The following is a 26,480-nucleotide window of genomic DNA, read 5'->3' on the forward strand; positions in this document are numbered from 1 at the left end:
AGATAAGAATCCCTCAATATTTTCAGTATCTAAGAGAAGCATTTTGCAAAATGGGGTTTGTGTGAGCCCTCAACTTTCTGAAAATAGATGACATTTTGACCCTTTGTGTTACTGATCACAGCACCCCTTTGTTTCAGTTTTGAGTGTATGGTTGGGCAGACAGAGCTATTCTGGTTTAATGCTTTATCATTTAGAATTGTTCATGTAGAGAAGGGAAAATCCCACTTTATTTTTTAGAAGATGACACAATATGAGTAAGGTGATAATTGTCATTGCCATGTAAAAAGAAAGGAATCGCAGGACTTGATAGATAAGCAAGATACCTTTGTGGAAAAGGTATCTATTTTTAGCATTTTTCTTACCAGTATGACTCCAAATAAATTCTTCACCCTTTCTCAAGCCTCAAGAATTTCACCTATTTAAAAGGAAACCCAACGCTGGGGTTGTGGCTCAGTGGTAGAATACTTACCTAGCACACATGAGGCTCTGGGTTCAGTCCTCAGCACCACATAAAAATAAAATACAGGTTATTGTGTTCACCTATAACTAAAAACCAAATATTTAAAAATTTTAAAAAAGAAAACCCAAGGGGTTGGGGATATAGCTCAGGTGGTAGAATGCTTGCCTAGCATTCACAAGGCCCTGGGTTCAATCCCAGCACCACCAAGAAAGAAAGAAAAAAAGGAAATCCGATAGGTTAAGACTAAATCACTCTTGAGAAAATTAGGTAGTATAACCTCATAAAAAGAGACTACATACACTTAACCCTCATCTTTTTAAGTTTTTTATTTACCTGTGCCATTATTAATAAAAGTATCTCACCTATCTCAGCAGGCTTTTGCTTTTGTTTGGTTCTAAGCCCCCAAAATGCAGGTATTAGAATGTTCATTTAGTTTAACTGGTAAAGTGATAAACACAGTGCTTGTGCACGTAAACAGTGAAACTATTTCTGTTTAGCAAAAATATTTCTCATTCCTGTTCCTTCCCAGATCTAAATTCTGGAGTATGAGAAAGTGTGAAAGTTTGTTTTTTTTTTTTTCTTTTAAGCAGTCTTTGCACCTTTATCACCTTTATGTGTGTTATCAGCAGAACAGGTTTCCCTACTGCAGCAGAACTCTGTATGAACCCAGTAATTTCTCAAATCTGATAGGTACAGAAAAGTGTGTGGCTTTTCACTTCCTGTCCCTTCCTCTAACCCCAAACCATAGTGAAGCTTGCTTTCTGGTGACATTTATTCGCATAGACATTCTTACAGCTCTTTCTTCCAGTAAGATTATGCTATGTGAAGAGTATTATTCAGTGTCATTTTACAACAACCTACCAATTTGATTCTGTGAATTCAGAAATCAATATGAACTCTTAAAAAATTCCCTATAAGAGTTATTGCTTCTTTCAGTTTTGAGGGTGAGGGTCAGATTCAGAGATATCTGTGCTTGATCATTTCAGATAGAAGCCTGATGTGATCTTTACACATATCACCCAGGATTGGTCAGGACTCAGTCATTCAGATGGTGCTATGATGAATAATGTTCCACGAGCTGCAGTATGGAGTCCACTGAGGTTCAATAAGAGTACAGTGAACAAGGAAATAGGGACCAAAATGAGGAAGGTCATTTAAAAATCCAAGTTTATTACTGATTTTTATTGTATTAAAAAAAATGGATAACAGAGTTTAATCAGTTATTTAGCTCTAGTTGCTCAATAAACCACAACTTTAACTCTTTATATAACTTTCTCTGTTACAAACCAGTGATTTATGGATAACATACTTCTGAGGCTTAAATCAAGAGTTTGTATAGCTTCAGATCCTTGAATATACTGATTTATAAAAATTGCCAACTTTTAATTTAAAATCTCTTATTTCAGTTCTCATGCCCAAACTTAAGAAACTCCTTACTTGCATGTGTAATAATACCTGTTAACCAGATGTTGTATGATAGCCCAATAACAACAAATAGAGGGACTTATCCTAACCAGACTTTTGTGTTCTGTCTCTTTGATGTGTAGCATATGTGGAGCGGTCGGCTAAATAAAGGTCTTATCAATAAGATGCTGTTTGAGGCTTGGCATTTTGCTTTTGTTGTCATGACACTTACCATATGGTAAAGAACTAGTTGTAGGAGGCTATCTGGCTTTTCAGAATTGAGATTTGAATCAGTGGCATTTTCATGAGAACATTCCTCTCTTGTTTGTGATTTATACATTGCAAACTTTTATCATATAGTTTTTTTCAAATTATTTTCTCTAACATATAGACTGTGTTAAGTCATTATTTTACTGTCACCTGTGTAGGTTTTTATGCATACTTAAAAGAAATGAAATTTGGGGCTGGGGCTCAGCGGTAGCGCACTTGCCTGGCATGTGTGAGGCACTGGATTCAATTCTCAGCACTGCATATAAATAAATGAAATAAACATCTATCATCAACTTTTTAAAAAAGGAAGAAATTTAAGTATAAAAACTTTGTTTTTACCCACTGCCAATCACATTCTATGCTGAGTATTTTAAAGGTATTTCCTATAGAAAACACAGTAATAAAGGGGCTGGGGATGTGGCTCAAGCAGTAGCATGCTTGCCTGGCATGCACAGGGCGCTGGGTTCGATCCTCAGCACCACTGTAGCCACTGAAAACTAAAAAAAAAATTAAATATTAAAAAATTCTCTCTCTCTAAAAAAACATTATTAAATATCAACGCTGCTATATTACTATTTTTTAATTAAGCAAAGTTATCTGGGCCCACAGTGTTCTTTGATATTCACTATTAGAAGTTTCAGGATTCAAAGAGAGGTTTCAGTCCCTTTTATTGTATAACAGGGCAGGGGTTGTTCTTTAATGAAAAGGTTAAACAGGTAAATGATTAGTTTATCATAATTAATAGTACACAGATAAAGGATTAAGAAAAAAGAGGAATCTCAGGAGTCCCTTTAACCAAAAAAGGGTAGAAGTGTAGGTGTTTGATAAGATCCTGCAATCATACTCCAAAAATAACTAGGAGATTTTATTTCATAATACGTTTTTGTGAGGTGAAAGGTGCTTTTTATATTTTGAAGTAATGGATTTGAACAATATTTATATTCTGAGTCACTACATTTTAGGGAAACTAGAAGCTTGAAGGGAGTATAGGAAAGAACACCAATAGCAATAAGGAGTGGTTGTATGGCACCTGTGAGGAAAGATGAAAAGGACTTGGAGTTAAAGAGAAACATTTTCTAAACTATGAAGAAATAACTTTAAAAGCTTGCCCACCAAAAACCCCTAAAAGTTCCACAAAGGAAAAAATAAAATTCTGTAAGAGAGATTTATAAAGTGAGAAATAGTGTCTAGAATTTAAGGTTTGCTAACCATTATAGAAGCTCACATAGAAATGTAAACTCTCCATCCTTTGAGATCATAGAGCTAGTTCATTAGCTGTCTTGTAAAAAGGGATCAAATCGTTACTTTAATAAAGGGTCTTAGCTGGTGTGATAGCACACACCTGAAATCCCAGCTACTTGGGAGGCTGACGCAGGAAGGTCACTTATCCTGAGCAACTTACCTAGATCCTGTCTCAAAAAAATAATTTAAAAAAAGTGCTCAGTGGTAGAGCACTTGCCTGGCATGCATGAGGCCCTGAGTTATCACAAAAAAAAAGGGGTGGAGGGGTCTTGAATCTGGTTGCACATACCTGTAGTCCAGCTACTGGAGGCTAAAGTGGGAAGATCATCTGAATCCCAGGAGTTTGGGGCAAGCCTGAGCAACACAGCAGGAGTCCAGTCTTCAAAAAACAAAAGGCAGAATTTGAATCTTTTCTTAATTATTCATTTTGCAATGAAATCTTGCTGTGTTGCTCAGGCTGGTCTTGCACCCTTGGGTTCCAGTGACCCTACCACCTCAGCCTCCCAAGTAGCTGGACTAGAGGTGTGAATAATCCAGACATCATCATACATAGCTAATTCTCAACAGAAGTAGACTGAAAAGGAGTATGGATCCCAAACTCATTATGTGTCCTCATTTTGCTACTACATTCTGCTTCTCTTCATTCACTTAAAATAAATAAAAAATATACCCCATGAAAAAATGGTAAGTCAGAATTACACAGAAATAAAGACCCATAGAAAATATGTGCTGGCAAGAATAAGGAGAAAAAGGAACTTTTACACACTTTTGTTGGTATGGAAATTAGTATAGCCATTATGAAAAATAGTATGGAGTTTCCTTAAAAAATTAAAAGTAGATCTGCCATATGTTCCAGTTACCATATGCTCCAACAGTCCTGCTACTGGGGTTATATTCACAGGAAATGAGATTGGTATGTCAAAAACACATCTGCACTCACATGTTCATTGCAATGTTTATTCACAATAGATAGCTAAGATACTTAGGAATCAACCTAAGTATCTATCGAAAGAACATGTGATAATATCTTTAGACAAATGGAAAAAAATCTTGTCATTTTTGACAGTATAGATGAATCTGGGGGATACTATGTTAAGTGAAAAAAAAGCCATGAAAGAGAAATATTGCATGATCTCACTTATATGTGGAATCTAAAAAAAAATGTTGGATTCATAGAAGAAGAGAGTAGAATGGAGATGATTGCCAAGAATGTGTGGTCAGGGAGAGAAGGGGATTCAGGAGATATTGGACAAAGGATATAAAATTTCAGTTAAGAAAATAAGAGTTCTGGGCTGGGGATATGGCTCAAGCGGTAGCGCGCTCGCCAGGCATGTATGCAGCCCGGGTTCGATCCTCAGCACCACATACAAACAAGGATGTTGTGTCCGCCGAAAACACAGAGCCCTAATATCCAGAGTATACAAAGAACTCAAAAAATTAAACAATAAGAAAACAAATAACCCAATCAACAAATGGGCCAAAGACCTGAACAGACACTTCTCAGAGGAGGACATACAATCAATCAACAAGTACATGAAAAAATGCTCACCATCTCTAGCAGTCAGAGAAATGCAAATCAAACCACCCTAAGATACCATCTTACTCCAGTAAGATTGGCAGCCATTATGAAGTCGAACAACAATAAGTGCTGGAGAGGATGTGGGGAAAAGGGTACACTTGTACACTGCTGGTGGGACTGCAAATTGGTGCGGCCAATTTGGAAAGCAGTATGGAGATTCCTGGGAAAGCTGGGAATGGAACCACCATTCAACCCAGCTGTTGCCCATCTCGGACTATTCCCTGAAGACCTTAAAAGAGCATACTACAGGGATACTGCCACATCAATGTTCATAGCAGCACAATTCACAATTGCTAGACTGTGGAACCAACCCAGATGCCCTTCAATAGATGAATGGATAAAAAAAATGTGGCATTTATACACCATGGAGTATTACGCAGCACTAAAAAATGACAAAATCATGGAATTTGCAGGGAAATAGATGGCACTAGAGCAGATTATGCTAAGTGAAGCTAGCCAATGCCTAAAAAACAAATACCAAATGTCTTCTTTGATATAATGAGAACAACTAAGAACAGAGCAGGGAGGAAGAGCAGGAAGAAAAGTTCAACATTAAACAGATACATTAGGTGGGAGGGAAAGGGAGAGAAAGGGGAAATTGCATGGTAATGGAGGGAGACCCTCATTGTTATACAAAATTACACATAAGAGGTTGTGAGGGGAATGGGAAAATAAACAAGGAGAGAAATGAATTACAGTAGATGGGGTAGAGAGAGAAGATGGGAGGAGAGGGGAAGGGGGATAGTAGAGGATAGGAAAGGTAGCAGAATACAACAGTTACTAATAGGGCATTATGTAAAAATGTGGATGTGTAACCGATGTGATTCTGCAATCTGTATTTGGGGTAAAATTGGGAGTTCATAACCAACTTGAATCTAATGTATGAAATATGATATGTCAAGAGCTTTGTAATGTTTTGAACAACCAATTTAAAAAGAAAGAAAAAAAAGAAGAGTTCTATTGTACAGCATAACTATAGTTAATAACAATGTGTTCTCAAAAATCTTGAGTAGATTTTTTTAAAGATATTTATTTTTTAGTTTTAGTTGGACACAATATTTTATTTATTTTTATGTGTTGCTGAGGATCGAACCCAGGGCCTCACACATGTGAGGCAGGTACTCTACCACTGAGCCATAGCCACAGCCCCTTGAGAGTATATTTTAAGTGTTCTTATGAGACACAAAAAAAGTACTCAAGGAAATACATATGTTGGTTAGTTTGATACAGCCATTCCACAAGGTACACATACTTTAAAATATATTGTACACCATAGATATTATAAAATTATAAGATACAAGGATTAGGACTGTAACTGGGTGATATAGCACTTGTCTAGGATATACAAGACCCTGGGTTTAATCCCCACCACCACCAAAAAAAAAAAAAAGGTGTGGTGGCACACACCTATACCCAGCAACTTGAGAGGCTGAGGCAGAAGGATGACAAATTCAAGGCCACCATCAGCAATTTAGCAAGGCCCTAAGCAACTTATCAAGACCCTCTCTCAAAATTTAAAAAGAAAGGTGGGGGTGAGATGTGGCTCAGTAGTTAAGCACCCCTGGGTTCAATGCCGTGTCTAAAAAAAAAGAGGATTATATCCAAAATTATTCTACTGTGGCCAACTACATCTCATATCATTTAGAATGATAATTTCCTCCTCTTTTATGTTTCACCTACTAAGTACTTCTGATCCAAGCAATCACACCGTGCTCCAATTCTTTGCTCCACATTTTCCTCTGCAGGAATGGAAGTGAATTATAAGCTACCAACCAAAGCTGTGGCACTTAGCACTATTCATTTTTGGCAGTCTTAGTACTTCCCAGACAATACCGAGTTGTCTGGGAAGTACTAAGACACAAGTCAAATGGATGTGAAGAGGGAAAATACCAGAATAAGTAGAAAGTCATGATGTAGTATTAGGTCTGCCTTATAGATTTAAGCTCACTCACCTTACTGGTTGATGCTTTGAAACATTTCTGGCAGGAAGATGCAGCTATATGCAATCAAGGAAAGAGTTACAATATGCCTTCTATTGTTTTATCTAAAAATGAAAGAAGGAAAATTTTATGAAGAAAACATTCCAAGAATCATAGTAAGTTAAGTGGCCTCTCAAGATGGTTTTCATTCAATAAGTAATTATTGATCATTGGCATGTGATAGGCATGAAGGATATACTGAACAAGATAAATTGGATGGGAGATAGATAAACAAATAATATCATTAGACAATTAGTAAGGACAATGGAGAAAATAAAATAAGGAGATAGAGGAAGTGTGAGGCTGGATTTCAAATGGGAGAAATGACATTTAAACAAAAATGAATCACTTGAAGGAGTCCACCAGGCAGAGATCTGGGGAAAGAATATCCCCAAGCAAACTCCTGAAATAGTTATAAACTTAACCTAAGTGCAGTTGAGACAGGATTGGTCAGTATTGCTGAAGTGAAGTGAGTAAGGGAAAGCACTGTCTCCAGGTGGAAGATTTTACAAGATATTTTTGGTGTCTAAACATTCTTCATTCTTTAGTGATCCAGTTTGTAAAAGCTCTTTCCCAGGTCAGACCCTGAATATTTTAGAGCTAAATAGTTAAATTTGTAATTCTTATCTCCTGTTATAATTGCCATTATCAGAGCTATATAGTATATAAGACATCATTAGTAACTGAGTTATTCATTCTAAATTAAAATTGGTGCATAGTTGATCTTGTAGTTCAGGAGTCGGTACACTTTTAAAGGGACAGAACATAAACATTTTTATCTTTGCTAACTCTACACCTCACAGCTACTCAGTTCTACTGTTGTACTATGAAAGCAGCCATAGGATAAGTAAATAAATGGGTATAGCTATAATCCAATAAAACTTTCATTAACAAAAATAAGTAGCAAGCTGCATTTGGCCCATCATGGACCAGTTAGTCCATTGACTTGTTCTTGTACATTGAGAAGTGTTACAGTTTGGATCTGGAATGTCTTTGAAAGGCTCATGTGTTCAAGGCTTGATCTCTATCTAGTACAGCAACAGTGGTAGGACTTTTAAGAAATGATTGGATTACAAATTTGGATTACAAATTATTAAATCACTAACCTCATCAGTGATTTAATCCATTGATGTATTCATAATTTGAATGGACTTTTAAGAATAGTAGACTTTAAGAGGTCAGATATAATTGAACTGGACCTTGGGGCTGTGCCCTTGGAGACTATATATTGTTCCCAGTTCCTTCATCTCTCTTACTGTGCTTCTAGCTGCCATGAGGTTAGCAGCTTTTCTCTACCACACTCTGTATACCATGATGCCTCACCTCAGACCCAAAGCAAAGATGCTGGTTGATCTTGGACTGAAACCTCTGAAACTGTGAGCCAAAATAAATTTTTCCTCTCTTAATCAAGTTTTTCTCAGGTATTTTGTCAGAGTGATAAAAAGCTGACTGATACAAAAAGTGCTAATATGGGGAAGCAGCAATTGCAGTTCTATAATCATTTATCCAATTAAGAAAACAAGCCTGTGCAGAAAAAAAAATATGGATAAATAAAATATGATCTCAAGTCTTCTCCCAGCCTAGTGAGTTAGACAAAATTTATACAACTAAAAATACATTCCATAAATGTATAAAAATGGCTATAAACAATGTATTCGTATGATTGAAACAATTAAAAAAAAGGCCCAAAGAAAACAAAATTTCTCTTTTTTAAAAAGGGAGTAATGTGATCACATCTATGAGAGAGGACTGTGATGGCAACTGTGAAGAACGTACTGGAATGGGAGACCACTGGGGAGGCTGTAGCAGGAGTCCAAGCAAGAGATGATTCATCTGAATTAGGACAAGGATAGTGAGAACAGAGTGGATGAAATGGAATCAGGAAGCACCTCAGAGGACCGTCAGCAAAACTTGGTGACTGATTGAGCATAGAATATTAAAGGGTAAGAGATAAAGATGACTAAGGTTAGCATGTTCAAGGCCATGGGATCACTCCCCAGAACCAAAAGTAAAAGGAAAACAAAAAAAAAGATGACTGAGACTTCTAGTACCAGAATGCTTTGATGGAAACAAGAAGTCAGAAATTCAGGTTTGAACATAATGCATTTGAGGTATCTTTTAGGCATCTAAGGGAAGGAAAAAAACAGAAGTTAGAGATTTGAATCATCAATAATCAAAGCCATGAGGTGGAATTCAGTGCAAAAAGAAGAGAGTCAATATGAAAATTAAGGCCTATCATTAATGAGCTAGTTAGAAAAGCAAATAGGAAAGATTATGAAGAATCAGAGGTGGAAAGAAAGTCACAATTGAGTGTGTCACAAAAGCCAAAAGGAGGAGAATTCTAGGAAGAAAGGAAGTAATATCACATACTACAGAGTAAATTGGGAAGAGAATGGAAAAAAGGCTTTTAGATGTGGCAGTTAGGAGACTGTTATTGACAGTTCTGGTAATAAGTCTTTGTTCATTTGTCATTGGGACTGGTAAGCACACACAGAAACTGTGTTCCTCAGTTCTTTATGGTTTACAAAGCCCTCTTCCATGATTACTGCTAACAAAAGCAGACTCTAGATAGAACCCTATTTTCCAAGCTCAATGCAGTATTCCTGCACATTAGATAGATCCTCAAACTCCATTCAGTCCTACAACACTTGTCATTAGGACTGCAGGTGCCCTAAAAAAAGAATCCCATCAATTCATTAGTAGCATCTTTGAAAATAACTACAATTTAACCCTTATCATTAATCAAAACCATAGTGGTCTGCTAAAATGTTATGATCTTGCCTCTGATTTATCTATGCAAGCAGACAGCCTTTTGTTACCAAAATGACACGAAAATTCAGAAGGTGCCTAGTAAGGAGCCAGGCTGGAGGCATAGGTATACACTTGCTATTAACTAATAAAACAAACATGTTAAAGTAGTTGAGACAAGGAATTTGGACATAAAGATTATATATCATCCATATTTAACTTCAAATATAAATTACTTTGGGTGCTGGGGCTGTAGCTCAGTGGCAGAGCGCTTGCCTAACATGCATGAGGCACTGGGTTTGATCCTTAGCATTACATAAAAATAAATGAAGGCGAGTGCCTGCAAGCTAGGCCAACCTGCAAGCCACGGGCGGGCGGGTCAGGCCCAGCAACCAGCCAAGTGACTGCAGCTACACGCGCCGTTGGGGAACGCGGACCGGACCCACTAGGACAGGTCCGGCGGACGGCTGAGGGCTAGGCCCGTCCCCTCCCCCAGTGTCTGCAGGTAGGCGGGGGACTGTGAACACCAGCAGATCGGGCCCAAAGCCTGCTGAGGGGCGGAACCGGCCCCTCCCCCAGTGCCTGCAAGCTAGGCGAACCTGCAACCCATCGGGAGGTTAGGCCCAGCAACCTATGGAGTGACACAGGTGCCCCTGGCGCGTGCTGGGTAGGTGGACCTTTGACCGACCAGCAAAGCAGACCTAGGGCCTGCCAGCATGGTAGACAGATCACACTAATTGGAGGAGGATTACAGCCACTACCTGCCCTGCAAGGGTGATTTTTCAACTATACAAGAGCAATATAAATAAATAGAGGGGGAAAATATCAAAGACACAACAATTTCACCAAGCAGAAAGAAACGCCAGCAGTATGAAACGACAAGGAAAGAAAGGACCACAGGCAATGCAGGTCAACTCAACTTTAGAAGAGGTAATAGCTGCAACAGATGGAATGTCAGATAGAGAGCTCAGGACATACATGCTTCAGATGATCTGGAGTCTCAAGGAAGACATGAGACAGCAAAATCAGACAATGAAAGATCACATTGACAAACAAATCCAGGAAGTAAAAGATCAATTTCACAGGGAGATAGAGGTAATAAAAAACAAACAAATAGAAATACTAGAAATGCAGGAAACAATAAACCAACTTAAAAACTCAATTGAGAATACTACCAGCAGAGTGGATCACTTAGAAGATAGAACATCAGACAATGAAGACAGAGTATTTCAAATTGAAAAGAACATAGATAGCTCAGCAAGTCTACTAAGAAACCATGAGCAGAACATTCAAGAGCTATGGGATAATATCAAAAGACCAAACTTAAGAGTCATTGGGATACAGGAAGGCACAGAGCTCCAAACCAAAGGATTAAGCAATCTATTCAGTGAAATAATACAAGAAAACTTCCCAGACTTGAAGAATGAGACAGAATCCCAAATCCTAGAAGCCTACAGGACGCCGAATGTGCAAAATCATAAGAGATCCACACCTAGACACATTATAATGAAGATGTCCAACATACAGAATAAGGAGAGAATTTTAAAAGCTACAAGGGAAAGGAAGCAGATTACATTTAGGGGTAAACCAATCAGAATAACAGCTGATCTCTCAACACAGACTCTAAAAGCTAGAAGATCCTGGAATAACATATTTCAAATGCTTAAAGAAAATGGATTCCAACCAAGAATCTTGTATCCGGCGAAATTAAGCTTCAGGTTAGAAGATGAAATTAAAACCTTCCACGATAAACAAAAGTTAAAAGAATTCACAGCTAGAAAACCATCTCTTCACAAATCCTTGGCAAAACATTGCAGGAAGAGGAAATGGAAAATAACATTGATAACCAACAATGGGAGGTAGGACAGTAAAGGGGGGAAAGTAGTCAAAGAGGATAACAAATCAGGTTTAGTAACATCAATAAACAAATATGGATAGAAGAACAAACCATATCTCAATAATAACCCTAAATGTTAATGGCTTAAACTCACCAATTAAGAGACACAGGCTAGTAGAATGGATCACAAAACAAGACCCAACAATATGCTGTCTACAGGAGACGCATTTGATAGGAAAAGATGTACATAGACTGAAGGTTAAAGGTTGGGAAAAATCATATCACTCATATGGACCACGGAAACAAGCAGGAGTGTCCATACTCATATCTAATAAAATAGATTTCAAGCCAAAGCTAATCAAAAGGGATAAAGAGGGACACTACATACTGCTCAAGGGAACCATACACCAACAAGACATAACAATCATAAATATATATGCCCCAAATAATGGTGCAGCCGTGTTCATCAAGCAAACTCTTCTCAAGTTCAAGAGTCTAATAGACCACCATACAGTAATCATGGGAGACTTCAACACACCTCTCTCACCACTGGACAGATCTTCCAAACAAAAGTTAAATAAGGAAACTATAGAACTCAATAACACAATTAACAACCTAGACCTAATTGACATATATAGACTATACCACCCAACATCAAGTAGCTACACTTTTTTCTCAGCAGCACATGGAACCTTCTCAAAAATAGACCATATACTATGTCACAGGGCAACTCTTAGACAATACAAAGAGGTAGAGATAATACCATGCATCTTGTCTGATCATAATGGAATGAAACTGAAAATCAGTGATAAAAGAAGAAAGGAAAAATCAAACATCACCTGGAGAATGAACAATAGGTTGCTGAGTGATCAATGGGTTTTAGAAGACATCAAGGAGGAAATTAAAAAATTCCTAGAGTTAAATGAAAACACAGACACAACATATCGGAATCTATGGGACACATTGAAAGCAGTTCTAAGAGGAAAATTCATTGCTTGGAGTTCATTCCTCAAAAAAAGAAAAAACCAACAAATAAATGATCTCCTACTTCATCTCAAAATCCTAGAAAAAGAAGAGCAAAACAACAGCAAAAGAAGTAGAAGGCAAGAAATAATTAAAATCAGAGCTGAAATTAATGAAATTGAAACAAAAGAAACAATTGAAAAAATTGACAAAACTAAAAGCTGGTTCTTTGAAAAAAATAAATAAAATTGACAGACCCTTAGCCATGCTAACGAAGAGAAGAAGAGAGAGAACCCAAATTACTAGCATACGGGATGAAAAAGGCAATATCACAACAGACACTTCAGAAATACAGAAGATAATCAGAAATTACTTTGAATCCTTATACTCCAATAAAATAGAAGATAGTGAAGGCATAGATAAATTCCTTGAGTCTTATGATCTGCCCAGATTGAGCCAGGAGGATATAGACAACCTAAACAGACCAATAACAATAGAGGAAATAGAAGAAACCATCAAAAGACTACCAACTAAGAAAAGCCCAGGACCGGATGGGTATACAGCAGAGTTTTACAAAACCTTTAAAGAGGAACTAACACCAATACTTTTCAAGCTATTTCAGGAAATAGAAAAAGAGGGAGAACTTCCAAATTCGTTCTACGAGGCCAACATCACCCTGATTCCGAAACCAGACAAAGACACTTCAAAGAAAGAAAACTACAGACCAATATCTCTAATGAACCTTGATGCAAAAATCCTCAATAAAATTCTGGCGAATCGGATTCAAATACATATCAAAAAAATTATACATCATGATCAAGTAGGATTCATCCCTGGTATGCAAGGTTGGTTCAATATACGGAAATCAATAAATGTTATCCACCACATCAATAGACTTAAAAATAAGAACCATATGATCATCTCGATAGATGCAGAAAAAGCTTTCGACAAAGTACAGCATCCCTTTATGTTCAAAACTCTAGAAAAATTAGGGATAACTGGATCATACCTCAACATTGTAAAAGCAATCTATGATAAGCCACAGGCCAGCATCATTCTGAATGGAGAAAAATTGAAGGCATTCCCTCTAAGATCTGGTACAAGACAGGGATGCCCTCTCTCACCACTTCTGTTCAACATAGTCCTCGAAACACTGGCCAGAGCAATTAGGCAGACGAAAGAAATTAAAGGCATAAAAATAGGAAAAGAAGAACTTAAATTATCACTATTTGCAGATGATATGATTCTATACCTAGCAGACCCAAAAGGGTCTACAAAGAAGCTATTAGAGCTAATAAATGAATTCAGCAAAGTGGCAGGATATAAGATCAACACGCATAAATCAAAGGCATTCCTGTATATCAGCGACAAATCCTCTGAAACGGAAATGAGGACAACTACTCCATTCACAATATCCCCCAGAAAAATAAAATACTTGGGAATCAACCTAACAAAAGAGGTGAAAGATTTATACAATGAAAATTACAGAACCCTAAAGAAAGACATAGAAGAAGACCTTAGAAGATGGAAAAATATACCCTGCTCATGGATAGGCAGAACTAACATCATCAAAATGGCGATATTACCAAAAGTCCTATATAAGTTCAATGCAATGCCAATCAAAATCCCAACAGCATATCTTGTAGAAATCGATAAAAGAATCATGAAATTCATATGGAATAATAAAAGACCCAGAATAGCAAAAACAATACTAAGCAGGAAGTGTGAATCAGGCGGTATAGCGATACCAGACTTCAAACTATACTACAGAGCAATAGTAACAAAAACAGCATGGTACTGGTACCAAAACAGGCGGGTGGACCAATGGTACAGAATAGAGGACACAGTAACCAATCCACAAAACTACAACTATCTTATTTTTGATAAAGGGGCTAAAAGCATGCAATGGAGGAAGGATAGCATCTTCAACAAATGGTGCTGGGAAAACTGGAAATCCATTTGCACCAAAATGAATCTGAATCCCTATCTCTCGCCGTGCACAAAAGTTAACTCAAAATGGATCAAGGAGCTTGATATTAAATCAGAGACATGGCATCTGATAGAAGAAAAAGTTGGTTATGATCTACACGCTGTGGGATTGGGCTCCAAATTCCTCAATAGGACACCCATAGCGCTAGAGTTAACAAATAGAATCAACAAATGGGACTTACTCAAACTAAAAAGTTTTTTCTCAGCAAAAGAAACAATAAGAGAGATAAACAGGGAGCCTACATCCTGGGAACAAATCTTTACTCCACACACTTCAGATAGAGCCCTAATAACCAGAATATACAAAGAACTCAAAAAATTAGACAATAAGATAACAAATAACCCAATCAATAAATGGGCCAAGGACCTGAACAGACACTTCTCAGAGGAGGACATACAATCAATCAACAAGTACATGAAAAAATGCTCACCATCGCTAGCAGTCAGAGAAATGCAAATCAAAACTACCCTAAGATACCATCTCACTCCAGTAAGACTGGCAGCCATTAGGAAGTCAAACAACAATAAGTGCTGGAGAGGATGTGGGGAAAAGGGCACTCTTGTTCATTGCTGGTGGGACTGCAAATTGGTGCAACCAATTTGGAAAGCAGTATGGAGATTTCTTGGAAAGCTGGGAATGGAACCACCATTTGACCCAGCTATTCCCCTTCTCTGTCTATTCCCTAAAGCCCTAACAAGAGCATGCTACAGGGACACTGCTACATCGATGTTCATAGCAGCTCAATTCACGATAGCAAGACTGTGGAACCAGCCTAGATGCCCTTCAATAGATGAATGGATAAAAAAAAAAATGTGGCATTTATATACTATGGAGTATTACTCTGCATTAAAAAATGACAAAATCATAGAATTTGGAGGGAAATGGATGGCATTAGAGCAGATTATGCTAAGTGAAGCTAGTCAATCTTTAAAAAACAAATACCAAATGACTCCTTTGATATAAGGGGAGTAAACAAGGACAGGGTAGGGACGAAGAGCTTGAGAAGAAGATTTACATTAAACAGGGATGAGAGGTGGGAGGGAAAGGGAGTGAGAAGGGAAATTGCATGGAAATGGAAGGCGATCCTCAGGGTTATACAAAATGTCATATAAGAGGAAAGGAGGGGCAAGACAAGATAATACAAATGGAAGAAATGATTTACAGTAGAAGGGGTAGAGAGAGAAAAGGGGAGGGGAGGGGAGGGGAGGGGGGATAGTAGAGAATAATACAGACAGCAGAATACATCAGACACTAGAAAGGCAATATGTCAATCAATGGAAGGGAAACTGATGTGATACAGCAATTTGTATACGGGGTAAAAGCGGGAGTTCATAATCCACGTGAATCAACCGTGTAATATGATGTATTAAGAACTATGTAATGTTATGAAAAGACCAATAAAAAAAAATAAATAAATAAAAAATAAATAAATGAAGGCATGCTGTCCATTTGCAATTACAAAAAAAAAAAAGTTAATGTAAATTACTTTGGAAAGAAGCAAATCCATGGAGAGGAGGGAAAGGGTAGGTATTAGGGAATGAAATTGATCAAACTATGTTATATGCAAATATGACATAATGAATCCCACTTATGTATAATTATAATGCACCAATTTTTAAAAGGTGTGCTTTTGTAAATCATAATTAAATTCTCCTTAAAATTCAGAAATTTTCAAGGGGGGGCTAGGGTTGTGGCTCAGTGATAGAGTGCTCGCCTAGTATATATGAGGCACTGGGTTCGATCCTCAGCACCACATAAATATAAAATAAAGATATTGTGTCAACCTAAAACTAAAATATATATATATATATATAAATTTTTTCAGGGCTCAGCATCTTTCTTGATTATAACTTGTCAAAACATTCTCCATTTTTAATATTCATGAGCCTGGCTTCTAATTTTTTAAACAAAGTGTAATTTTATGTAACTTCAAAAATAACCCACTGAATTATTAACATTTAAGAAGTACACAGGAACTAATAGAGGATATATATATTCATTTATACCTAAACTTAGCTTATAACTCTCAGCAAGTTTTTATATAGTTCTGTAATCATTTACATTCTATATTAAGGACTAGGGGTGTGGAAGAATTCTTATCAGTAAAAGGGAAATAAAGGGAATAAATACAGTGAAAGGAAATATCGTTGCCTATCTTTCCAGGTGTTTTAGTCAGTTTTTTCACTGCTGTGAAAAAAGAACAAAAAGAACACTTTTAAGGGAAGAAGTTTATTTGGGGGTTCATGGTTTCAGAAGTCTCAGTTCATAGATGGCTTCATTCCTCGGGGCTTGAGGTGAGATAGTACATCATGGTAGAAGAGTGTAGCAGAGGGAAGCTGTTCACATGTTGATCAGGAAGCAGAGAGAGACTCCACTTGCCAGATAAAATATATCCCAAAGGCATGCTTTCAGGGACCCACCTGCTCCAGCAACACCCTTACCCACCTCCAGTTACCACTCAGTTAATCCCTATTAGGGGATTAATTCACTGATTGGGTTAAGATTCTCATAACCCAATCATTTATCCTCTAAACCTTCTTGTATTGTCTTACACATGAGCTTTTGGGGGGATACCTTACATCCAAATCATAGAGTTCGAATATTAGAACTCAGGAAATCCTAGTTCCAGATGCCTGAGGATTGCTGTCTGTCTGCTTGATGACTTGCTGCAGAAATCTCCAGGCTCAAGTTGATATTCCTGTCTCCAACAGACATCAAACCTGTGTAATTAATCTAACAACACTTCCTTCTGCCTGCCAGCCAGTTGCAATTGTTTTTTATTTGTAGTTCTCTAAAGAAAATTTAAATCATTTTGTTCCTTCTACATGTTCATTGAGGACTTGGAAGATCAAATTATAGAGTTCCATAGCCTACAAAGAATAAAAGCTAGCATATTGGATAATAGCTTGGACATTTTGAGATACATCACTTAGGCTGAAAGTTCTGAACTGCTACTGTCTTTGTGATCTTGAGGAAGTTACTTTAATTTTTGTACCTTTATTTCCTTAACATAAAATGGACATCATAACTAAATCCTTCCACATCACTCTAGTTAAAGATGCTTAGAACAAGTACATAATACATGGTAAGTACTAATAAGAAGTGTGTGGCAAATGTTCATTGGTGTTATAATCATTGTCATAATGAAAGTTATCATCTACTGTAACCTATATGAATTTTATAATAATTTTAAGGTACTTAAGTATTATTAACCCACTTTATAGACAGACCCTAAGATTTTGAGATTCAACTTTCCCCAAATCATACAAGCATCCCTGGCAGAGCAAGGATTAGAACTAATTGTGTTTGCTGGGCATGATGGCACATGCCAGGCATAATGACACATGCCTGTTAACCCAGAGGCAGGAGGATCACAGGTTTGAAGCCAGCCTCAGCAACTTAGCAAAGCTGCAAGCAACCTAACAAGACCCTGTCTGAAAAAATAGAAAGGGCTGGGGATGTAGCTCAGTGGTCAATTGCCCTTAAATTCAATCTCTAGTATAAAAAACAAACAACAACAACAAAAAAAAAAAAGTTTGTGTTCAGAGTTCCCTAGCGCCTGCCATTAGACTGGGGTTTCATCTCAGGAGCCAGATCTAAAGAATTGAAATGGTTGCTGAGAATCCTGTTTTCAGAATTCTCAATGCAGATCCAAGCTCATTTAAAAAAAAAAAGAGTATTTGATTTATGAGCAGGGTTAGCCAATTGTTCAGGAGTTTGGAGTGGGATTACATAGTTGCTTTCCTTCCCGCACCCCCACCCCCAAATCAGGTAAAGATTCTTATTAACTTTTTTTTTTTTTTGTACCAGGGATTGAACCTAGGGGTGCTTTACCAGTGAGCCACATCCCCAGCCCTTTTGTTTTAAGACAGGAATGGCAAAGTTGCTGAGGCTGGCTTTGAACTTGCAATCTTCCTGCGTCCGCCTCCCAAGCCATTGGGATTATAGGCTATACCACAGTGCCCAGCCCTAGTTTTTCTTAATAAACAAAACTTTTAGGTTAATTTGAATATATCTCATGATGAATTTACTAATTTATAAAATCATTTCAGCCTTGTAAGTTTGCCAAGAAGTGTTACTATACCTAAAATGTTTACTAATTTGGCAGAGGGTTCTCTTATAAGCTTTCTCTATAACTCTTCTCTTTTGCTCTTAAAACGGATATGCAGGTTGAGAAGTCAGGTGATCATCTCTTATTTCTAGTTTGAGGGTTAATTTTGGAAATTGGGGTAAGTACTAATGGCATTTTGAGAGGTAATTGGGAAATTTTTATGTGAGCTAAATCTAGTCTACTTGAAAGAAATTATTTTGGATGTATCATGTAAATACATGCCTGTCAAGGAAATAAAGGTATAAAAAATTAAAGTAACTTCCCCAAGATCACAAAGACAGAAGCAGTTCAGAACTTTCAACCTAAGTAATGTATCTCAAAATGTCCAAGCTATTATCCAATATGCTAGCTTTCATTCTTTGTAGGCTGTGGAACTCTATAATTTTTTTAAGTTTTTTAGTTGTAGATATATACAATACATTTATTTATTTTTATGTGGTGCTAAGGACCGAACCCAGTGCTTCACATATGCTAGGCAAGTACTCTGCCACTGAGCCATAACTCCAGCCCATGAATAAAAACCATTTTAAATACACAAAAAAGCTCACTTTCTGTAGAGCTGGCACATTTGATCTGCCTGCTCTGGACTTCTTGTTTTTATTTTAGCCAATGTTATCCTATCCCCAATATTTTAGGTCTTATTGTAGGTAAGCTACAATTTACATTTTAAATTGTTTATATAATCTAAGTGTGGGTAGTCAGAGTTGGCTTCTTTTTGCCTCAGAAAAAGCTGGCCAGTTTACTAGGTTCACCTAAGTACCCGTCTTAATCCGGGCATTAGAAAAAGGGGAGTCCTATTTCCCATTATGAACTACTTGTGGGGGATACAAAGCTCATGAAGTGTGAGAACTTGGTACTCCATCCCCTAGCCATAAAGAAAAACAGGAGAAATAGAGAAGGCAGGCACTACCTGGGTTTTCCCAAATAGAATAGTCTGTTTCACTGGACTATTAAGAATCAGTTACTTTACTGTCCTCTTCTTACTAAGATACTTTTAGAGATGTGGAGATCTTACCTCCTCCCCTGGAAGTCTGGCCATTTTTGGATAATACTAATAATTTTTTCCTTTTACTTCTGCTTTCTATATAAAATTGCCAAACAAAGAAGAAATTTTATTTCTTAGAAACATTTCCAATTCTATACTTAATAGTGCAGAACTGATCTACTCTGATTTCTTGATCTTTATTGATTTAAATCTGAGTTTTATTTACATTTGATGTGCCCAGTGGCAGTGAACAAGGCTAAATAAGCATCTGAAATATTAAATCATTTTCTGAAAAAAGAATTTGTTCCCCAAAAGCTTTCCAGAAATATTTGCCTATACTGAAGTACTAAAATGTTTCTCCTGTTTTTCTAATCTTTGATCCATTTTGAGTTGATTTTTGTACAGAATGAGAATTAAGGGCAACTTTCAATCTTCTGCATATGGATATCCAGTTTTTCCAAGTACCATTTGAAGAAGCTATCTTTTCTCCAGTGTTGGGTTTTGATGCTTTTGTCAAAAAATCAGTTGGCTATAGATGGGTGGGTATATTTCTGGGCTCTTCATTCTGTTCCATTGGTCTATGTGTTTCTATTTATGCTAATGCCAAGCTGTTATTACTATGGCTCTGTAATATGTCTTGAAATCAGGTATTATGATGCCTCCAGCTTTGCAAAGTTTATTTTTTGCTGAAGACTGATTTGGCTATTTGGGTTCTGTTGTGCCACTGTATGAACTTCATGGCTGTTTTGTTTTTTTAATAGTTCTGTAAATAATGTCAGTGTATTTGACAGGGATTGCATTGAATTTCTTTGGTAGTATGGACATTTTTAACAATATTAATTCTCCAATCCATGAACATAGGTCATTCTAGTTTTTTATTTCTTTTTTCAGTGTTTTGCAGCTTTCATTTTATAGGTCGTTCACGTCCTTAGTTAAATTTATTCCTAGGCTTTAGGTTTGATTTGGTTTGGCTTGGGATTTTTTGTAGCTATTGTAAATGGGATTACCTTTATGTTTCTTAACAAAATTGTTATTGGTATATAAAAAAGCTATTAGTTTTTGTATATTGATTTTGTACCCTATTACCTTAATGAATTAATTTATCAGTTCTAATAATCTTTTGGTGGAGTCTTTAGGTTTTTCCATATATAGAATAATATCATCTCCAAACAGAGATAATTTGACTTCTTCCCTCCTATTTGTAAGCCTTTTATTTTTTTTTTCTTGCCTAAGTGCTCTGGCTAAAACTTCTAGTACTATATAGAATGTAAGAACCAGGGAGAATGAATACCCTTATCTTGTTCTTGATCTTAGAGTAAATGCTTTCAGTTTTCCCCCATTCGTTATGAATGTTGGCTATGAGTTTATCATATACAGCCTTTTTTATGTTGAGGTGTGATCTTTCTGTACCTAATTTATTTAGGACTTTTGTCATGAAAGGATGCTGCATTTTATCAAGTGCTTTTATTTTTTTAACTTATTTTTTGCATCTATTGAGAGATGATCACATGATTTTTATCTTTCTTTCTGGCAAGACTATATATTAATATTTATAGATTTACATATGTTGAACCATTCTTGCACCCTAAGATGAAATCAACTTGATCATGGACAACAATCTTTTTGATGTGCTACTGAATTCTATTGATAGTACTTCATTGAGAATTTTTGCATCTGTGTTCATCACAGAGACTGGTCTATAGTATTCTCTTTCTTTCTTATACAGATTTAATTGATTGCATTAAATCTGTATAATGCTTTTGGTAGTATGACCATTTTAACAATATTAATTCTGTCTATCCAAGAACATGGGAGATCTTTGCATCTTCTTAGGTCTTCTTCAAATTCTTTTTTTTAATTTTATTTTGTTTTATTGGTTGTTCAAAACATTACAAAGCTCATGACATATCATCTTTCATACATTTGATTCAAGTGGGTTATGAACTCCCATTTTTACCCCAAATACAAAGTGCAGAATCACATCGGTTATACATTTTTACATAATGCCATATTAGTGACAGTTGTATTCTGCTACCTTTCCTATTCCCTACTATCCCCCCTCCCCTCCCATCTTCCCTCTCTACCCCATCTACTGTTGTTCAATTCTCTCCCTTGTCCCCCCCCCCCGCTTTCCCCTCACAACCTCTTATATGTAATTTTGTGTAACAATGAGGGTCTCCTTCCATTTCCATTCAATTTCTCTTCTCTCTCCCTTTCCCTCCCACCACTCATCTCTGTTTAATGTTAATCTTTTCCTCATGCTCTTCCTCCCTGCTCTGTTCTTAGTTGCTCTCCTTATATCAAAGAAGACATTTGGCATTTGTTTTTTAAGGATTGTCTAGCTTCACTTAGCATAGTCTGCTCTAATGCCATCCATTTCCCTGCAAATTCCATGATTTTGTCATTTTTTAGTGCTGCATAATACTCCATTGTGTATAAATGCCACATTTTTTTTATCCATTCATCTATTGAAGGGCATCTAGGCTGATTCCACAATCTTGTTATCGTGAATTGTGCTGCTATGATCATTGATGTGGCAGTATCCCTATAGTACACTCTTTTAAGGTCCTCAGGGAATAGTCCGAGAAGGGCGATTGCTGGGTCAATGGTGGTTCCATTCCCAGCTTTCCCAGGAATCTCCATACTGCTTTCCAAAAGTGTTCTGTAGTTTTCATTGTAAAGTCTTTCACTTCTTTTATTAGATTGATTCCCAAGTATTTTTTCTTTTTGTGAGGCTGTGGTGAATGGGATAGTTTTCCTAATTTCTCATCCCTGACCCCTACCCTAAAGCTGACCTCATAAAATGAGTTTCCTCTCTTTCAATTCTATGGAATAGTTTGAAAAGAACTATGGCAAAATTCAGCAGTGAAGCAGTCTGATCCTGGGCTTCTCTTTGTTGAGAGACTTTTTGTTACTGATTTAATATTATTATGTGTTATTGATCTATTCAGGTTCTATATGTGCTTATGGTTCAGTTTTTTTAATATTTATTTTTTAGTTGTGGTTGGATACAATACCTTTATTTTATTTTATTTATATGTGGTGCTGAGGATCGAACCCAGGGACTTGCATGTGCTAGGCAAGCGCTCTATTGCTGAGCCACAACCCAGCCAATGGTTGAGTTTTTTTTTTTAATATGTTTTTAGTTGTAGATGGACACAGTATCTTTATTTATTTATTTTTATGTGGTGCTAAGGATCAGACCCAGTACCCCACACGTGTGAGGCAAGTGCTCTATCACTGAGCCACAACCTCAGCCCTATGGTTCAATTTTGATAAGTCATGTGTGTCCAGAAATTTGTCCATTTCTTCTAGGTTTTTCAGATTACTAGCATATCATTTTTCATAATAATTCTTATTTCTGTGGCATGTCTTATAATTTCTCCTTTTTCATCACTAATAGTATTTGAGATTTTTTTTCCCCCTTGGCTAGTCTACTTAAAGGTTTGTCAGTTGTGTTTTGTCAATTCTGTTTATCTTTGCAGAAAATCAACTGTTTGTGTCCATTGATCTGTTTTATTGTTTTTCAGTCTCATTTCTGCTCTGATCTTTATTATTTTATTCTTCGTTTGTTTTGCTTTTCTAAATCCTTGAGATGTATCATTAGGTTGTTTATTTGAAATCTTTTGTTGTTGTTGTTTTAAGCACTTATTGCTATAAGCTTTTCCCTGTTAGTACTGCTTTTGCTCCACCTCATAAGTTTTGGTATGTTGTTTCCATTTTCCATTTCCTTTTTTTTTAATATATATTTTTAATTTCCCTTTGATTTCCTTAGTTACTCACTGTTCATTCAAAATTATATTGTTCATTCTCCATGCATGTGTATACTTTCTGAAATTTCTTTTGTTAAACTTTTTATTTCATTGTGATAGAGGATGTGATTTTTTTTTATTATTTGTTAAGACTTATTTTGCAGCCTAACAAAATGGTCTAGAAAAAGTTCCAGGTGCTAATGAAAAGAATATGTATTCTGCAGCTATTAGATGGACTGAAATGTTCTATTAAGTCCATTTCTTTACAGTATCATTTAATTCCAATATTTCTCCATATAGTATAGTTTAACTTTGAATTTTTTTAATCTGTTATATATGACAGCAGAATGCATTACAGTTCATATTACACATGTAGAGCACAATTTTTCATATCTCTGCTGTATACAAAGTATATTCACACCATCCATGTCTTCATACATGTACTTAGGATAATGACAGTGGAATGAGATCAACATCATTACCCTAACTTTAAGTTTTTTATAGAATGATTTATTACCAAAGGGGTATTAAGACCCCTAGCCCTTCATATGTTTGCTTCCCAACCAACGATGGCCTCTGCTGCCATGCACTCCCATCATGATGTACTATACCTACACAATCCCAAAGCAAGAGAAATTATGAGTCAAAATAAATCTTTTCCATTATTGATTATCTCAGATATTTTGTCACAGTAAAAGAAAGCTGACTAGCACAAGGGGGATATCCTTAGATATGACTTGGTACTTTCCTCTTTCCGATTTTAAAATTATTTGTCTTACACTTTTTTCAGTTTGATTATAATATGGTGAAGATCTTTTTGTTCATGTCTATTTCATGTCCTATAAACTTCCTGTATATAAACGTCAGTATCTTCCCCCAAATTAGGGGATTGATTGCATTAAATCTGTATAATGCTTTTGGTAGTATGACCATTTTAACAATATTAATTCTGTCTATCCAAGAACATGGGAGATCTTTGCATCTTCTTAGGTCTTCTTCAATTTCTTTCTTTAGTGTTATGTAGTTTTCATTGTAAAGTCTTTCACTTCTTTTATTAGATTGATTCCCAAGTATTTTTTCTTTTTGTGAGGCTGTGGTGAATGGGATAGTTTTCCTAATTTCTCTTTCTGCTGATTCATCATTTTCCCCTACCCATCTTACTGAGAAGCTGCCTATCTGCATTCTTGTTTTCATGCCATGGAACAGCTAGGAAAGTAACCTTCACTATTCCACCAACTTCTATCAATCTCTTTTAAATTCTTTACCAGGCATTTTATCCATTTTAATTTCTTGAGCTCTATTTCTAGAGAGTTAGGTTCTTTGAAATATGTCACATTACTCTGGTTTTTTTCCTATTATGCTCCTATGTTGATATTTGTGTGTACAGTAGATTAGACATCTCCAAGCATTTTGTGGGGTAGCCTTCTTAGTTAAGGGCTTTCTTTGGAACATATGTATTGGTTTATCTGTCACACAGTGTTGTCTTTGATTTTGTCTGGGCACCATAGTATAGTGTCCCTATAACTTACTCGACTGTGATTGATGACATTGGGCACAACATGTACTGCAGCAGAGTCAGAGAGACCCATTGTCTCTTTGGCCATGCAAGTGGGGATACTCTGGCAGTTCAGGCAGGTATGCAGACAGAGGTGGATGTGGGGTGCTATGTGTCTATTCCTACAGTGGGAATGGCTTCTATCAGACGATGGAGGTTTCTTCAGGCACTACTGATGCTGGGTTTGCTGCTAGCAAGGGCCTCTGGCACTGGTAGCCCCAGCAGTTGTGAGGGGCCTAAAGCACTTGTCCTCCAACAAATAGGTACAGGTCCAGATGCTTCCTCTCAGTGGTGGGAACTACAGTGCCCCCTCTGTGGCACTTAGACCCAGACCTTACAACAGTGCATGGATAGATAAGGTGTGGTGACAGGGCAGTGGCAAGAATTACATAGGAGGGGTGGTGGCAGTAGTATGGTGTTCTACTCACTCCGGTGACAGCACCTACCAGGGAGCAGAATCGTGGATGGAGCTGGGCAAAATTCCTCTCAGGTGCCCTTTTTGCCATGTGTGCCCTGGCAGTAGGGCAACAGCATGCCCCTGTGGGCAGGGTAGAAGTAGAAATCATAAGGTTCCCTTCCCGTCCTGTCAGTAACAGGCATCTAAGTGTTATACAGTAGGGAGCAGCAGCAGGAACAAAGTAGACACCAACTCCACACGCAGCTAACTCCACCCTTAGTCTCAGAGGGCAAGTACCTGGATCTGCTTCTCAAAAGTGGCACCCTCCATTGTCTGCATTACAACGCCCATCCTCTATTATAGTACAGAGCATCCAGCAGGCTTAGGTCCCACTCACTCTGTTAAGGCACACTGGATTCACAAGGCAGTACTGCCTTCTCCCTCAGCCCCAAACAGTGCACCAAGGATGGGAATGTACAGAGGTTGCTAACCCCTATAGCAGTTCAGACTCAGACATAGTTCACTTAATCAATATGGCTCCTGCCTACAGCATTCTGTGACATCACTGGGAGATGAGGTGAGATCCTTTTCCAAAGCAAGGCTACTAGGCAGATTTCAGGTTATTTATCTAAGTGGGCTGCCAACCTATGATAATTGTAAACTTTCCAGTACATAGGATTGCCAGCATCCACAATGAAACAGTCTGCTGGAAGTTCCTTTTATACTCTTATTCCTGCAAAAGAGACTCCCCCTCTCCCAGCTGTGAAGATACCAGGGTATTTCATTTCTCTTAGTCTGTGGTTTTCTCAGCTCTCTCAGTCTTCCAGTCTCTTACCAATTTCTAGTGTTCTGCCATGGTCACTCACCTCATAATGCAGCTATGCACCTGTTACTTTGGTTCTTTGTGGAGGAAGGGATGAGAACTGGTATATCAAACAATTTTGAATCTCATGTATTGCTTGCTTTTTTAAAAAAAATCTTGATTATTGATCATATAGCAATGAAAATTAATTCAAAGATTCTATTACATAAGTCAATCTTTAGGGGTATTTACCAGAAATGGTTAGATAAAAAAGTATATTGTTCCATATGAAGTTGATATTAAATGCCTTGTGGGACCTAATCCATTTTATGTTTAAAAGTTAAAATATGGGCTGGGATTGTGGCTCAGTGGCAGAGCCCTTGCCTCACAAGTATGAGGCACTGGG

At 37.1% G+C, this 26,480-nt stretch overlaps 1 protein-coding gene across 4 annotated transcripts in view; it reads left to right on the plus strand.

Moving 5' to 3' along the window:
- Rpap2 (RNA polymerase II associated protein 2) overlaps positions 1-26,480 on the plus strand; it is a 114,031-nt gene that overhangs the window by 75,595 nt on the left and 11,956 nt on the right. The window contains exon 12 of one of the 4 annotated variants that reach the window (XM_077803679.1): positions 8,653-8,694. The exons of the other annotated variants lie outside the window; for them this stretch is intronic. Coding sequence (XP_077659805.1) covers positions 8,653-8,659 — 7 coding nt within the window. The 3' untranslated portion in view covers positions 8,660-8,694. Of the gene's footprint in view, positions 1-8,652; positions 8,695-26,480 lie in introns of those variants that run through there. 4 annotated transcript variants of the gene reach the window in all.

This window comes from Urocitellus parryii, chromosome 11 (genome assembly GCF_045843805.1).
Source record: "Urocitellus parryii isolate mUroPar1 chromosome 11, mUroPar1.hap1, whole genome shotgun sequence".
Classification (NCBI taxonomy): domain Eukaryota; kingdom Metazoa; phylum Chordata; class Mammalia; order Rodentia; family Sciuridae; genus Urocitellus; species Urocitellus parryii.